The following is a 17,534-nucleotide window of genomic DNA, read 5'->3' on the forward strand; positions in this document are numbered from 1 at the left end:
CAGGAGTATTTAGTACCACTTTATAAAAACCTTAGCAAGACCACATCTGGAATACTGCATCCAGTTTTGGTCACATGACAAAACAGATGTTGAGACTTTGGAAAAAGTTGCAGAGAAGAGCAACTAGGACAGTGATGGCGAACCTTTCAGAGACCGAGTGCCCAAAAACTGGCCTTTCCCCCGCCCCACCCCCTGCCCCGCCCCACCTGCCCACAGGGCCACTCACTGCCTCCAGGGCCCGCAGCAGATCACCCAGGCAGCCCAGCAGCGCCATGGTGGCCGCGCCCTCTGCCCGTGGCCTGCAGCATCAACTGCGTGCAATAGGGCGTGAGGGCAGTCTTGTCTACGCTGCCTGGCTGCCATGTCCTTGGCTGCACTGCTCAGTGTGGGCCACGCTCGGGGGCAATTCTCCTCCAGGGGGGCTGCTGGTGAGGAGGGGGTCGTGGGGGAGGCGAGGCTGGGGCAACGGCACGTGTGCCCACAGAGAGGGCTCCGAGTGCCGCCTCTGGCACGCGTGCCATAGGTTCGCCACCACTGAACTAGGATGATTAAAGGCCTGGAGACTAAGAACGGTTGCAGGAACTGGGTAGGGCCAGTCTAGAGAAAAGAAGGACTGGGGATGACATGGTAGCAGTATTCCAGTATTTGAGGGGCTGCCACAAAGAAGGGAGGGGGGGGAGGAGTCAATCTATTCCCCAAAGTACCAGAAGGCAGGACAAGAAGCAGAGAATGGAACCTAACAGAGGAGAGAAGCAACCTAGAACTAAGGAGAAACTTCCTGACAGTGAGAACAATTAACCAGTGGAACGACTTGCCTCCAGAACTTGTGGGTGCTCCATCACTGGAAGCCATTTGGGTGGGGTTGGACTAGAAGACCTCCAAGTTCCCTTCCAGCTCTATTCTATCCCAAAGAGTTCTAGTCCCACCTGAGCCAGTCCCTCCCTCTCTCTCAGCCCCAACCCACCTCATAGGGTTGTTGTTATTGTGAGCTTTTATTGTGGGCTATTATTATAGGAGGCTGGATTTTTTTGCTGCCTTGAATTATATATATATATATATATATATATATATATATATATATATATATAAATAAAAATGTAAATGTTCGTTTGTTCAAAATCTTAAATCTCTGAAAGTTCTTCACCGATTGCTTTGAAATTTTGACACAACGTTGCATTTGAATACGCGCTTGTTTTTATATACCTACTATTATATAGATGTCACACCTGTGACAGGTAAAAACATTTAACCTGTCTGAGCCACAGCAACGCGTGTGTGTGTGTGTGTATGTGTATATATGAAAAATATATAATTCAAATATAAAAATAATAGCAAAGGCAGGATGCAGATAAACAAAACTATTATTATTACTATTACTATTATTATTATTATAAAACCAATGAAATAAAGAGAAAAGCAGAAGAGAATTACCTTTTTTAGGAGCAGCAGCAGCGGCGGCGGCGGCGGCGGCGGACTTCACAAAGTCTCCCCTTACGCCCCCCCCCCAAAAAAAACCACCGGCCTGTGTTTTAACGCTCTCCCCCCTCCCCTTCCTCCTCCCCCTCTCCCCTCTCGGGCCCTCCCCCTCTCCTCCCTGCCTTCGCCCGGACCCTCCCCGGGAGACGTGAAATTGACTCAAAGAGGCCGGAGCGGCAGCGGCAGCAGCAGCACATGGCGGAAGGTGGGGCTCCCCTCGCCGGCCAACCAACCTTGAGCCCGGGCGGGCTCCGCCCCGATGGAAGGCTGGGGCGGTGGGGGGGCGTTCGGGCGAGAGCGCCGCGCTTACTTTAGGCTTCCCGGCCAAGTGGCGACGGCGCAGCTCTTTGGAAGAGTGGCCAGGAAGCCGGCGGCGTTGCGAAGCCCCGGCAGGGACGGGCGAGCCGGAGAGGGGAGAGAGAACCTCTTAATAGAAAAGTGGCGAGGCTTAAAAGGGGAATCGCCGGCAGAGGCTTAAACGAAAAAAAGAGGAAAAAAAAAAAAAGAACCTTGATCTAGCTACCTTTTCTTTCTTTCTTTCTCGCTCTCTCTCTCTCTCTTTTCTTTCTTTCTTTCTTTTTGCCATTTGATTCCGGAACGGGGGAAAAAAAAGAAAGAGAGAGAGAAAAAAAAAAGGTGGGCGCATGTTTTATCCAGACTCACGTTGCCAGCGCGTGCGTTTCAAATCAGGATGGGCATTGCAGTCTTGATCCTAATAATAATAAAAAAAGAAATTTTTTAAATTGGGAAGGGAGGGAAGGATGGAGGGAAGGAAGGAAAGAAGGAAGGAAGTGAGGGGCAATCGGCACCCCTGTGCGCACACACACCTTGCATTTATATATATATATATTTAATATATTCACAAACGCGCGCACACACCCCTTTGCTTGCCTCCTTCTCTTTCATTCACCCCCCCCCCTTGCAATGCCGCTTGTGCCGCTGCGCCTCGGCGTTCTTCTTTCTTCTCGCTTTTATAAGGGGAGCTTCTCGCATTGTTGAAAAAGAAAAAGGAGAAAAGCAAGAGCGCGAATAAAAGCGGAAAAAAGTAGATTTGGGGGAGGGAAGCGGGGGGCGTCTCGCAAGTGAGAAACCTGTTGTGTGAACGAGCGAGAGGCGTCTTCGGGAGTTTCTGGGGAGTGAAGAAAGGCAAATGAAATAGAAGTCTTCGAGAGGTGTTCCGCCAGGATCCGTTTGATTTATCTATTTGTCTCTTGTTTTTCTTTTAAAGGGAAAAAAAAAAAGCCTCGGCGTGACAGATTCTGTTAAAAGAAAAAAAGAAAGAAAAGCGGAGGAGAAGATACGGAGGAAAAGAATAGCTGAACGCTCATTAAAACTGGGAAATTCGGACTGAACCGTGTACGTATGCTTGGAACCTTCTTTTTAAAAAGAAAAGTAGATTTATTTTATTTTTAGCGAGGAGGAGGAGGAGGAGGTGGTGGAAGATGAAAAAACAATTCCTAATCTAATATCCGTTTCTGGGCAACTGCTAGCCATCTGGGAAAAAGAAAGCGCTCGGCTCTTGAAAAGCTTTTCTCTCCCCCCCACCTTCAAAAAAAAAACAAAAAACCCCAACCAAAACCAGGAATTGTTTTAATTCCTTCTTTTTTTTGTGACTGTTGCCGGGGTTAGACCTGGCAGAATCCAGAAGTGACTTCTCTTGAGACTTTGCTTGCTGACTTGGCAGTTTTTCTGCCTCTTGGTGAGGCTGGGAGACTTGTGAGGGGTGCGTGTGTGTGTGTGTGTGTGTTCCTCTTCCCAAAACCCTGTGATTTCCATTAGCTACTTTTCCTCTGGATTTCCCCCTTGAAGCACCCCCAAAATTGAACCCTCTGCCTCTTGGTGAGACTGGGAGACTTGTGAGGGGTGCGTGTGTGTGTTTCTCTTCCCAAAACCCTGTGATTTCCATTAGCTACTTTTCCTCTGGATTTCCCCCCTTGAAGCACCCCCAAAAATTGAACCCTCGGCGGATGGAGGTCTTCTAGCGATGGTTTCACGCCTGCAGAGAGTTTGAGGGGAACCAGAGGAGGAAGTTTGCAGAGCGCTCCTTTTTTAGGGGAAGACAAAAAAAAGAAAAGAAAGAAGAGCAAAACGACCCTCAACCATCTGTTCCTAGAAAACAAGACTTTTTTTTTCTCCCATTCGAAAGCCGCTGCCATTGCTTATGGTCCTGACTCTAAATAGCTCTGCAGAAACTCTCCAACCTTGATGGCAGGTAGGATGCTGCATCCTTGCATGCCTAAGAAGATCTTAAGAACTGCAAAGGTACCCAGAACCGGCTCCGTCTCCGTGCAATAAATTAGGAATCCCAGTCTCCCCAAACCCCCCCCCCCCGAAAAAAGAGTTGGCATTACAAAGGGGGGCGGGAGGGGGGGCGAAAGAGAAAGCCAGACGGAGGCGATTTAATGGGAAGATGACCGCTCCCACCCACCCTCAGACATTTTAAGAAACATGCCAAAATAAAAAAAGAGAACTGGACTGGGGGGAGTCCTTCTTCTTGAAGCATCAAAGTGCTTTAAGAAAAGAAAACAGAAAAAAAAAAATACGAGGCGAGGAAGAAAAAATATCTCCCTGCAAAAAAAAAAAAAAAAAAGGAAAAAGGAGGAGGTTAGCCGAGCGCCAATCAAGTAAAATGCAACTTTCGGAGGTAGCGGCGCTTGTGGTCGCCCTTATTGGGGTTTGTGTCTGGACGGAAGACGGGAGCAAAGTTATCTCGGATCGCTTCGCGGTGTACTGGAACAAAACCAATCCTAGGTAAGTGGAAAAGGGAACCGAGCTTGAACTGGGGTGGGGGGGAAGGTTTTTGTCTGTCCTCAGTTGCGTTTGAATGGGGTGGGGCTGTGGGGGAGAAGAGGTTGGGAATAGGGGGGGGGCTTGGACTTTCCCTGTAGATTTTTGGGGGGACGTTGGACAAAGTGGGAGGAATAGGAGTTTTCCACTTGGGATGCCTGTAATGGAGGTAACAATCTAGTCTCTGGCTCTCCCCCCCCCCCCCACAACCCCTTTGCAAAGACACTTAACTAGAAAAATTGCTGCAAAAAGAGACCGCTGGAGGAAATATTTCCAGCTCAGGAAAAAAAAAAGTTTTTTCCAAACTATTAACCTTTTTTTAAAAAAAATGCATCCCACATTGTCGCTTGTATCATCACTGTACAAGCTGTGGAGAGGACAGAAGAGTTTGAAAGTGGAGTTTTATCCTGAGTGGCATGAGGAAGATTAATCTACAAACTCTTGGGAAGGGACCTATTTTTGTTTTTTCTTTTTAATGATGACCAAAAAATTTTTTTTTGGGGGGAGGCGATTTTTGGTTGGCGGAGAGATGCTATTTTGGTCTCTTTCTAGCTCAGCTGCTGTGTTCTTGTGTCATATCTGGGTTTGTCTGGAAGTTTAGATCAGGCAATCCCATCTTCCTAAAATTTGTAATGATTGCAAATAGTTTATACTAAAGGGCTGGACGAATACCTCACATAAAACACTTTTGGTCTCCTTTTTGCAGATGGATATTTGCTTAGTCATCATTGGGAGGGGGCATTGCAGCAAATGTTTATACCTGGATTTTTTTTTTAGCAAAAATTTGGGTCAGATCATTTTTTCCCTACAAAACTCTCTAGAGGCCAAGAATGCTAGGTTTGCTTAAATTTCACATCTCTTTGCTAGTTTCAGGCTAACTTGGATAAATTTCACTGGGGTGCCCTCTGTCTCTCATCTCTTCCCCATGCCTCAATCCCCCAAAATAATTCAATATTTGGGAGTATGGATATACACACACACACAAACATACAGACACACACACACAGTCACGGACAAGCAGTTGTCCTATATTTTCGCACCTTGGTGAAAATAAGAAATATTTAAATCAGTCATCCAGAAGTCAGTTCTAGGAAATCATAAGACTGTGCAGCCAAGGAGAACAATTTTCTGAAGCAGTGCAGACTGTAAAATCAATTATATGTCACTTAAGGTCTCGATCTTGTCAAATTAAAACAGTTTTCTACTGTGCCTCTCTCTCTTCTTAACCACTTTGGATGGAAATACGGTTTTCTTTCTTTTTCTTTTTTAAAAAAAGTGCTGGACCAAATAGGCAGACTTTATTATTATTTTTCCTCCCACTGGAGGTTGAATTTCCAAAGCAGCTTGAAGAGGAAAGTTTTATATTTTCAATTTAGATGGTGTGTGTGTGTGTGGGGGGGGGTTGCCTTGATGTTCCTGTAAGATAGTTCTAAATGTGGCGGTATAGAAAACTGGGCAGGATTTTTTGAGCATCAGGCTGGCAAATGTTAGAAACTCACTCAAAGAGGTTGACCAACGGATTTTTGGTGAAGGACATGGTATTTGATTATATATTTTTTCTTGGGGGGGGTGATTAGATTACCTCTTTCCAATTCTGATATAAAAACCATAATTGGCAGCCTAATTGGTTGGGTTATAATGTTCAAGTAAATCCAACATTCCTAGAATGTGGGGTCTGTTTGCGCCACCCTTGTCCACGCCAGGCTATTGTGGTCTGTCAGCTTGTAATGTGAACACAAATATTGTTTAAACGAATCCTCTTACTCTTCCTAGGTCCAAAGTAAAGCTGAGCATTCAGAAGTGACTTTTTTCTTGCCGAGGGCTTATAACAGCTTTCTGAAGTAGTTGAAACAGGCTGTTGGATGACAGCCAATCTTTGATTGCTCATAATGGACAGGATCTTAACCCCAAAATAACAGCTTCTTCCTTTAATCTTAGCAAACTCCAACCCCACCCTCCCCCTAAAAATTAAAAAAAAAACCTTTTGGAAAAAGTGATTCTCATTCAGTCTCCCAGTTGAAGGAGAAGCTGGCATAAGCGTTCCCCTTTATTCCATTTAGTATTTCATACATTGTGTTTAGTATTTCATAAATGGTGCATCGCTTCCGAATCGTGCATGGCTCCATTGTTTTCTCTTTAACTCTAAAATCTTAGAAACCTTTTCTTTTTTTAATTTCCTTTCTGCAATTTGACCACAACTATGAAACGAGAGCAAGAAGGAGTTCCTTCTTTATCCCAGAGAGAAAGAGTAAGCTAGTTTCCCAATACAACATTCATTTATTGAGAGCAAAAGCTAAAAAAAAATCCCCACAAAATTAGCAGTCCATGGGATATCTTTAGGGAACAACAGTAAAATTACGCCTGCAGTTTTTTTGTGAGTGCCTTGGCTACAGTTGAGGGTTTTGTGTCTCTTGGCACAAGTTGTGTTGTGACACTTGTTTTCAGCACCTCTTAGCTACCTGCTGATATGTCAGGGCTGTGTTAATGCGTGTAGAAATGGACTGGGGTATCATCCAATTATGGAAAGGCCCGCAACAGACAGAGAAGCTTGGGAGTCTGAATTGTTTGCTGGCAGTCACTTTTCACCAAAAAATAAAAAATAAATAAAAAAATCTCCCCATTGGGCACAAATGCCCCAACCAGCAGATTTATGGGCCTTTTAATGGAAGGGAATTCTTGTTCCCTCACAACTTGGAGCTTTTAGGAGAGAAAGCTCTTCCCTCTGCCCATTTCCTGCCCGGATGAATAAAAAGCTTCATTCTCCAACAAAATGTTTTGGGTTTGAAGAAAATTGGGGACTGATTTCAATGCGGACCTCTGTGTTGTAAGGACACGGGGAGAAGTTGAAAAGTTTAGAGGCCATATTGGAGATTGTGGAGATGGCTGAGCTTTGAGGGAAGGATCTCTGGAGACCATCATATTCTCCTGACACTTGCCCACTTCTTGCCCAGCCTTTGGTCTTTGCCATCATAGTTTAGCAACCCGAAGAACTGGGGATAATTTAGTCTTTTCTATTTGGGGGTATGGGGTGTTTGAGGCTAACCTACGTGAGACACATGGATTATTTTTCTCAGGGAGGAATTCTCCATTTGTTTTACTAGTCATTAACCTCTTTCATTTTTCTCCTCCCTCCCCCCCCCTTGTTTGCATTGCTATTTCTGCTTTTTTCCCTCACCTCAAAATCCTAAGAGTGGAATTTGCCTGATTTGGGCTGAGTTTTTAAATTATTTTTTATTTTTTAAAAAAGCCGGTGGGCCACTGACCTTCACTGAACCTTGCCTTTAAAAACACAATCCCTATTTTGGCACTGTTTGTGTGGCTTTCTTTGTGTGACGTGGAAGATATTTTATGGCAGCTGTGTTTCCAGGGTTTATTTGGGGGGGTCTGCCCCCCCTCCCATTTCTTAAGTCATTGATAATTAAGATTGTCTACTTCCTGATTCTTGGCTTTGTAAAAAATTAGTGAGTCCTCTCGCTGGGAATCTCTGAAAGGTCCAGCTTTGGAGAAATGTGAAATATTGGAGTCACTGTTCTGTTTTCCCTCAAAAAACTGAAAAAAGATTACAAACTTTAGTAAATTAAAGAAAAAAAATGTGTCTAATGCAGAGCAAGGTTTTTTATATGAATGAACATAAATGGACACTAGAACTAAATTAATGTCTTTTTTCACCACCTTATCAGTACTTTATACATAGTTCGAGTGAATGCTGATGAATTATCCTAATCATAATGCAGATAGTGGCTATGTTATTTTTCTGTGAATTTGCCTATGGAAACAAATACAAGTTCCTGGTTTATTCTCATATTGTTAGCGTTCACAGGTAAAAGATAATATCATGTCCACAGTTGGTCTTTCCTCTCCCCGAAACCAAAGATAATCAGATGTGCAAAAATATTTTGCAGTGATGGGGTTGCAAAGAGGCCGATTTTGATTCTAACCGATCACAATAGCAAAACCCAGCTAGCAGTTCTTTCACATTTCATGGTGTCAGTTTTGTGGAAAGTGTGTCAGTTGTGTGGGAACTTAAGTGGGTAAGAATTTGTACTGCTAGGTCAGTGTTGGGCGAGTTTCTTACCCTTTAGAGTGTCAAAAGTTGTCCATTAGGGAATTATTTCCTAAAGAACTTGGAAAATAAGAATTTCAAAGTAGGTCGTGCCCAACGCTTAAGGAAAAAAATGCTTTTTTCTCAGTTTTGAATAATATCCATAACTGAATGAGATAGCTTCAGCAGTTGAAAAATAATACAGTTTATGGTTCACAAGTAGGAAAAGAAGGCCCTCAATAACATGAAAGCACATTGGTCTGAAATTCTAGATTTGTGTATAAATCCACTGCGAAGTCCTGAATGCACAGTGGAAATTAGGAAGCTCTAGAGATGAAGTCATGATAATATACTTTTCCCCCCCTCCTCTCGGAAGGCTGAGGAAGACCCGAAGATATAAAAATTCCACAAAATCTTTCAATTTCCCTTCCTCTGCAGCTCTTTCTCTCTTTCCCATTTTATTATTCCCCTCTGAAAGCCACTGTTTCCGTCTTGTGGCACATTTGCCTCCTCGTCTTGAGTAAAGGGGATGCCTTCCTTGATAATTGTGTCTAAATTAAAAATCAATTGTAAATTGAGACACCGGGAACTTCGCCCATTCTGAATGTAATTTTTGATCACCCGCAGGCATGCTTGATATCGCTGACCCATCATTGTGTTTTATGTGGTGGCCACGGGTCTGGAGAACATTGAGAGATGTTTATTAAATATGTCTTTGTGTAGGCTGTTGATTGAAATATCCACGGGTGGGAAAGGTTAGGAATAGACAAGGGTGGGGAATCCCGTGTGTGTTTTAAATGATATGTGTGTGTCTGTGTATATTTGGGGTGGGGACATGGTGGTGGTGGAGTGGGTATTTTAATCTGAAATTCCTCAAGCTAAGCTGAGGTTGAATTAAAAAAAAAACCTGAGCATCGTAGAAACCTGCTGGTATCCCAGCAAAACAGCCGCCATGTTACATTTCCAGCAAGGAGAAACATCTTGGAATAGGTTTGCATGTTGAGTAGAATTCAACTAGCAAATTCCAATGGGCCAATTTGAGGTTTACAAAGAGGATTGTGGATGATTGTCCACTTGGAACACCAAACTTCATATGTGATTGTGATGATCTTTAAGGATACCTTCCCTTTGGCTTTTCTTCTGCCACTACCTTTGTTTTAATAAATTTAGGAATATCCCTTTTGCACCGGAATGGCATTGGATTTGAAATGTCCAATGTATTTTGCAAATAGGTGTGCGTTTTGTTTTGTTTAGTTGGCAAGGCTGTGTTGAGATTCTTTCTGCAATCTGGAGCTTTGCAGAAGGATTCCCTAACTGGCAATCATTTGGGTCAAGAGCTTGGCCTGTCTCCTGATTGCAAAATTGCCAAGGGTTCAAATGCATTTGGGTTGAGTGTGGGTAGATGCCAAACCCAAGTGCCCAGAAATTGGGTTGTGACCCATAATTCGGTGTAGGTAACCCCTGTGATTTTGGAGGGGTGGCGGTGGGGGTTTGTGTCTGGGAGCTGGATGGACTTCAGAGTCAAGATGTCCACCCATTCCGAGCAAGAGCTGAGATGCTGTTAGAAACCCAAGCACATTTCTGTTCTTTGTGATGGTGTGACTGGAGAAATCATTTCCAAAGTATCAGAGATAAAGATTTGTCATTGTTGTTCACGCCACCTGCCACAGTGTAATGGGCAGTTTTAGTGTAATTCTAGAATGACAGTTTCCTTGCCACCAGATGAATTCCCAAGGAGACCACTACATAGCTATCTATCTATCTATCTGCAGAAGGAAAAAGAGGGGGAAAAAATAGAGAGATGGGTAAATGGTTGGCTATTTTCTCTCTCAATTGGCAACGCAGATCCATCCCATTATTTTATTTTCCTTTGCCCTCCTGGCCTGTATTTAGCCACACAAATGTTTCTCTTGTTCAATTGTTGTTATTATTTCTTTCCAAAGAGCTTTCAGTGATGTGTGCCCACTCAAGACTGTTGTTTCAATTCTCTTTCTCTCTTTCTCTCTCTCTCCCTCCCTCCCTCCCTCCCTCCTTCTCATAGTCCCCCAATACATGAATGATTCGAAATTTTCAGCAAATTTGTAGAATTACGGGAAATTAGTTTGCACTCTTGTGAATATTTCTGGAGATGACCACTGGGCAGTGGGTTGGATCAGATTCCCTAGGAGAATGATGTTAAAGATTCATCTGCTGGTGGTTCCATGAAGCTTCCTAATTTCAGAGGGAATCAGATGCATTTTGGGGAGACACAATGAGGGAGAGATAGACTTCCTCAAAGCACCTGTGATTTCCACTGTGGTATCTCACAAACACAATAGATGGATGCATTTAGAAGGAAACTGGACTTAGCAAGACCTTTGATGGTGGACTTCAGGGTCCATCTTATCTGGAGAAAAGATGGTTAGCCTTTCAGCCTGGTATCCTTGGGAAAAGGTTCAGATAGTTCTTAGAGGCCCCATCTGAGTGAAATTGCTAATAAATAAGTGTTAAGAGTTTGAGCTGGTTCAGTTTCTGGGCTTCTGCCTATTAATTTCTTATAATCTCAAGAAGAAACCTATCTTTTGAGATTCATCACGCATTTTTCTTGCCGAATTCTGCCCCACTGTTATTGATGATGCCTTTAATTTAGTAAGTAAAAAAAAAATGTGACTGTGACAATTTGTGCTTTTTTCCCCTCAACTCTGCTAAATGTTTGGGTACTTCATCCTGCTCTTCTTGAGATGGTGGCCTCATTCTTTTGAAGATCCATTATGGTCTTCAGTTATTCTGAAATGGGCAAGCAGACTAATAATGGGATGAGTAAGAAAACATGAAAGGAAAAATAGAAAAAAGGTGATTTCTTTCATAGCCTCTTTATTTGGCTGAAATCAGGGTTGGCAGTCCCTGATTTCTCCACCATTAACAACAAAATAATTCTTCTGAAGAACACAGACAAAATAAGAGGGTACAGCAGAAAAATCCAGCCTAGCTGAAAACACCTCCCTATTCTTCCTGTTCTGGAAGAGTGACACCATCGTCTCTTTTATTTATTTTATTTATTTAAAAGGTTTTTGCGGGCGTCCGTTTTAAAAACGCAGCAAATACATCCCTTCTGATGTGGTTGCTATAAAAAGCCAAACTTTTTACGGCAAATTGAGGTAATGATCCACAGTCTTCTTCCACCATCTTTATTCCCTTCTCCAAGAGGTGGAAGATGTTTCTCTCTTTTCCCCATCTCTCCTTATTAATTAAATAAAACTATTGATTAAAAGTGTTTGCTTATGCCTTTCCCATTGCAATAATAAAACTCCATGGTCTACAGCACAAGTCAAGCAAAAACAAAAAAAAATTGTGGTGAAGATAGGAAAATCTCCATGGCGTAGAATCTAGTAGCCATCGTCATCAATAACAGACAATGTTATTGTCTGTTAACCAGACCAGCCTTCAGAGGCAAGCAATTGGGGTTGGTACTAAACTTTCTTTCTGGAAAAGAAAGAAACTTTGTCTTAACCACCTTCCACCGGGAATCTGTGACTATAATTCCCAAAGTGAATTTCAGGTTAAGATAAGTGGGATGAACAGCATCCTTTGCTGTTTGCTTTCTTCTCCCACTCCCCCTCAAAAAAAACACAATTTATGGAAGACGCCTGCAAGGTGTATCCTTATTATGGCATGGTAAATTCCATCACTGCTTTTAAAGAAGCTGGATCTTCAAGGTTGTGTTGTTTTCTAGATAGAGCTTCCAATATTAAGACACAAAAAAGGAAGGAATGGTGGACACTCAGTTACAATCTCCTGTTTGCTTCTCTGATGAATCTCAGTTTATTTTCTCAGTATACCCTCAGCTGTAAATCATAGAAGCCTTTGCAATATTCTGCAGGGAGGTCCTGTTTTTGGAAGGGTGTGTGCGTGGACAGTTATTCTTTTCACCTGCTCTTGCACATACAAATTCCTTGCCATATTCCACCCCCTTTTCCCATTCATTTTTGAAAGGGGTCCTGTGTTCCCCTTTCAGGGCTGGGAATCACCCATGCTCAAATTTTCGCTCTTGATCACCCCAGATCCAATTTTAAGCCAAACCTTTCTACCAATTTTCACCGCTCCCAAACCCCACCCCACCCCAAAAAAACTCTCCTTCCCCCCTCCCCGAATCGTGGCTGAGTTTCTCAAAATGCCGTTATGCCCCCTTAAAAAAAAAAGTTATCATTTTAAAACGCATTTCTCCCCCACCCCACCCCGCTTTCCTTTCAAATATCCAGTTGGGCTGTCCATTCTCCCAAACCGTTAAATCCTCTTTATTGGTTCTTTGAGCTGTCTCAGCCGGGCGGTTAATAAACAGCAGATGCAAACAAGGTCCAATTTCTCTCTCTGGGGGACACAATTGTGTTTCCCCACAGGTTATATATTTGGCTGTCTTGTGTGCTGAATTCTAAGCGAAAGGTGGGGTCGCTCGGGCTGTCGTTGGTCTACATTTGCGTTCTCCCCTCGTCTCATTGGTTTGACTCCTGAGGTTGAAGGCTTGGGGTGCAAATAAGGACCCTCAACCCTCCGGTTCCAAATTGTAGCACGGTTTTGCTTACACCTTCGGTTTTGCACCACCATCTTGAGTTGGCGGTTTTAGCATGTAGGCGTGTGCGAACACCTAATGGACTGTCTTGGTGTGCTTTTTGAAATCATGCCATGATTTTGGTGACATACGAAGAAATATATCTAGGTTAGAAGTCTATCTGCCTTGATGGTTTAACCAATCCATGTGTATTGCTTGTGTTTATATCTCTGTTTTCCTTGTTCGGTGGTTTTGTCCTAATTACGAGAAATCATTATATAATACGGTAGTAGCTGTACAGCTGAAGAAAATACTAACATATGTATCCCCATAGACATGTATTTCAGTTGAATGTACTTTACAGAAGTACAAAAAAAAGTCATAAATGTGTATTTATATTATACATATGTGTATATTTTTTGAACGTGTGTCTATTCAACAAAACGTAGATACACAAGATGTTTTGTCTTTTATTTTGATAGTCACATTGAATATTTTCTTAGATAAAGATGCAGTGTGTCTAATCAACAAAACCATGGAATTTAAAGCTGATGTTTATTGCACATAAACATCCTGTAATTTTTATATATGTGTGTGTGTATGCATGTATTATATATAATACATATGAACACATGCATGCACAGGTAATAGACACATACAGTATATTATATACACATATAAACAAACATGTATTGCATTCATATACATATACCTATATATACATTACACACATATATTCATATATTGCACACATACAGATACATGTATATACTAAACATATTGCACATACCTATACATACACACATGTTCACATATGTTTTATATATATATACACACACACATAAATTACACATACACCCATACACACACACCCATATATATGTATATATGTATGTATGTATATTTGAGTGTCTACTCATCTTTTTTTAATGTTTGATCAGTAAAAATGACACATGAGAATAATAACAGCTGAAAAGATGATTCCCCGAGCTTATGATTTACATTTTGGCTGCGTAAAGGAGACAAGAACAGAGAATGAAAAACAAAGAGAATGGTTTAAATAGAACTGGAGGGGGGAATACACATTATTGGCTATTTTACAATGGGTAGGGTACTGACCAGAAAGGGGGAAAATCAAATAAAAAGGAACATTAGGTATAAATTCATTACACCTCTATAAAGTTCATTTGAAGTAGGATAAAGATGATGGATTAACACCAAAGGTTTTGCGAAAAAGGGTGAAGTCTGCAAAGAGATTCAAATGGGAAGAAGAAAGTGTATAAATAACAATAGTGTCTGTGTGTGTGTGTGTGTGTGTGTGTTTTCCTTTTTTTAAGCATGATCCCCTAACCCCTACGAAATGATAAATTCTTCATATTTTGGGTCATTCCTGATTTTAGAGGACTCCGTAGTAATTTTCCACAGTAACACCGATGCAACCAACGAAAAACCATCCCGTTTTTTCTCTATTATATGACTTCAAATTGTAGAGTTCACGCTGCCTGAACCACTTTTACTTTCTTCTGCTCATTTTTGTATCCATCCACAAACAGTCATCTTATGTCTTTAGCCATTTAGAGTTGCTGGTGGTGTCACCGGTTCACTGTTGAATTATAGCTTGGGGATAAGATATTTTTCTCCCCTCTTTTATTTCTGACTTAACCCAACCATATTGGTTGTCAAGAAAGAAAAATGGCTCAGATTTGCTTAGCCCACCCCCACCCCCAATTTCCTTGAAGTTTCATTTTTAGGGGCCCTAAACAAATCCAGATTTTCAGCTCTGCTCTATTCCCAAATTCTGAATGAAAGACAACCAAAAATTCAGTGGTCGTTGCTTCATTCTGACTTTGGTGTATTATCTCCTTAATTTTGTACTAACAAAATGTTCAAACTGGGTGTGTGTGTGGGTCACAGTTTCCCTGGTCGTCTCAAGCGATTTAGAGGAAGGTTGCAAAAAATGGTTTAAAGTTAACCGGTTTTTTTTTCCTCTGGCAAGCCAAGATACTGCCCATACACGATTCTCCTTTGCTAGATTGAGTCCCTATTGGGCTTGTCCTGGCAAAATGGGGAACAGATTCGAAGAGACTCCAGCTTTGCTGCTCGAACCATCACTTTTGTTCACAAAGTGGCCGCAAAAAATTATTTCTCATTTAAATTAGCGGTCACATTATTGCAAACAGTATATCTCTGTATATAATCCTTGCTGTGCGTGGTTACATTGAAGTAGGACTTAATTCTGAGTGGGCACATTTAAGATTGTGCTTATTAGCGCCAGAGGTGAACACTTATCCAGGCGTTAATGCATATTATTTGAGTTATTTTTATTTTTAAATGTTTGCAATACAGTTAAGGATTTAAGGATTTTTTTTTTCTCTGTTGGATGTTGGAAGGTGGGAAATCTTTGATCCAGTGACGCTTGTCACAATTTTTGCTTTACAGCTGTTTATGTCTAAGGGACTCAGGGTGCCACACGCATAATCTGGTTAAATTAACAATCTAGAAGTTGCATTCACCCATCCCAGGTGGGATTAATTTGAACCTTGGTTTGGTGTGTGATTTTGGGGTGGCTTGGTGGTGTAGACCAAGCTTTTGCTTAGGCTATGGTTTTGAAAATAGGTGAATGCGTTAAGCAAATTAAACACATTGCATGAATGCAGCCATAAGAGTATCGGAAGGAGCGATGTTTTTCTTGGAATGTATATGTGTTTAAAATTATTAGATTGTAGCTTTGTGGGAAATGCACGGGAATACTAAAAATGAGACCGAGAAATAAAAAAACAGATTAAGTCCACAGGACCTCCAAAATCACACATGCTTGAATATTTAGGCTGAATATTGGCATACCCTTCTTTGATTTGAAATTCTTGGCGGAATAATTTAAATTTCCTAGTTTCTTTCGCGGAGGTTCTAGGTTAGCACCAGATACAATGAATGCCTATATCTCGTTGTTGTTAATTGCGAAGTCGTGTCCGACCATCACGACCCCATGGACGTTCTTCCAGGTCTTCCTGTCCACTACCATCTTCTGGTATATCTCATGATGACTCCCAACTCAATTGTCTTTCCCAACAATCAAGTTCTTAGGTTCGCCCCTCGCCATTTATAGTCAATCTGCTTTTTTCGGGGGGGGGGGGGGGCNGGGGGGGGGGGGGGACATTGAAAGAATTCTGACTGTGGATTACTAGTTTGTCTTCCTTTTTCTGCTTCAGTTCCCCATCCCAGAGAAATCTCTGAACAAAGGCCTGCTTGGATCCTGCTTCCAACATTCATGGAAGCCACCGAGCAGGAGAACCAACATAGGAAGACTCTTTTTTCGGAGCTTGCAATGTGTGGTTTGAAGGTTTTGACAGGATCTGGCCATCCCAAGTTGGTTTGTTCCTTGAAGCTAGCAAGGCAATGTTTCCTTTTGAAGATGCCCAGAACTGGCCTTGAAAACAGGGTTGATTTATACTGTAGTAAGTATGGTGGACATCTGTACAGTACACTATAGCCTACTGTAGTAAGTTCTGGACATCTTCATAGCTGCTTTCATTCCTCACCCAAAGTCTGACCACATCAATGTTCAAATGTAGCATTTAGTAATAGCACTTTGACATATACCGCTTCATAGTGCTTTACAATCCTTTCTAAGAGGGTTTACAGAGTCGGCATATTGTTCTCAACAATCCAGGTCCTCATTTTACTTACCATGGAAGCAGTGGTGGGATTCAAATATGTGAACAGCCGGTTCTCTGCGTGGATGCCGCTTCCGGAAGTCCGTTCTGAGCCTGGGCAACAGAAAATTAGCTACCGGTTCTGCCGAACTGGTGCAAACTGGCTGAATCCCACCACTGCTTGGAAGGATGTAAGTCTGAGTCAAATATAAGTCCTCTTTGCAGACCTCCGCTCCCTACAAGGTATATGGAATGGGGGTCAAATGGTAGGCCTTTTCCAAGGTGCCCCCAATTTTATGGAATAGCCTCCGCCCCAGAAGTGAGATGGCTCCTATCCTGCCAGCATTTCATGAATAAGCCAGTTTTCTTTCAGTACATCTTCAACTAATAGATCTTTAGGACAATTGACCGATGGTTTTTCACAATGCTATTTTTAATCCTAGGTATGCAATTTCATTTTTACTGAGTTTTTGTTGGATCCTACTTGAAACGCATCAGGATTTGGGGCAGTTGTGTAAATAGTGACAAATAAATACATGAAAAATAATACTGCCGGATGTATCTGGCAGTTGTATTTGTGCTTTGCTTCTCTATGTTTCCAGTTGCATTTAATCAGGATTTGGCTCCAGGTTTTTATAGTTTTTAATGCTTGAATCGGTTGAATTTTATAGTTTTAATATGATGTTATATGTCTTTTAATTTCTGATTGGGTGCTATCCAGATTTGATTGAAAGAAGGGCAGCTATATAAATACTATATTATATCTATATATCCGCACCTGTATCTCTATATCTATAGCTACAGTATATCTATATATCTGTTTATATTTCAAATTTCTGAATTGCCCATCTCTCTCAAAAGGGACCCTAAATCCATATCTGTATTTAATAGATATATAATGTCTGTCTATCCATCTATTCCTAAGCATATGTTACATTTTATATTTATTATAACTCTGTCGATCATCTGCCTGTCTGTCTCTGCCTGCCTGCTTATCTATCTATCTATCTATCTATCTATCTATCTATCTATCTATCTATCTATCTATCTT

At 41.8% G+C, this 17,534-nt stretch overlaps 1 protein-coding gene across 1 annotated transcript in view; it reads left to right on the forward strand.

Moving 5' to 3' along the window:
- The first annotated feature begins 4,105 nt into the window (after positions 1–4,105).
- Positions 4,106–17,534, forward strand: part of EFNA2 (ephrin A2) — a 278,333-nt gene continuing 264,904 nt past the window's right edge. Inside the window, exon 1 of the mRNA XM_015810676.1 lies at positions 4,106–4,227. Within this exon, the coding sequence (XP_015666162.1) occupies positions 4,106–4,227 (122 nt within the window). The remainder of the gene's footprint in view (positions 4,228–17,534) is intronic.

The sequence above is a fragment of the Protobothrops mucrosquamatus genome, unplaced genomic scaffold (assembly GCF_001527695.2).
Source record: "Protobothrops mucrosquamatus isolate PMUCROS unplaced genomic scaffold, P.Mucros_1.0 scaffold14, whole genome shotgun sequence".
Classification (NCBI taxonomy): domain Eukaryota; kingdom Metazoa; phylum Chordata; class Lepidosauria; order Squamata; family Viperidae; genus Protobothrops; species Protobothrops mucrosquamatus.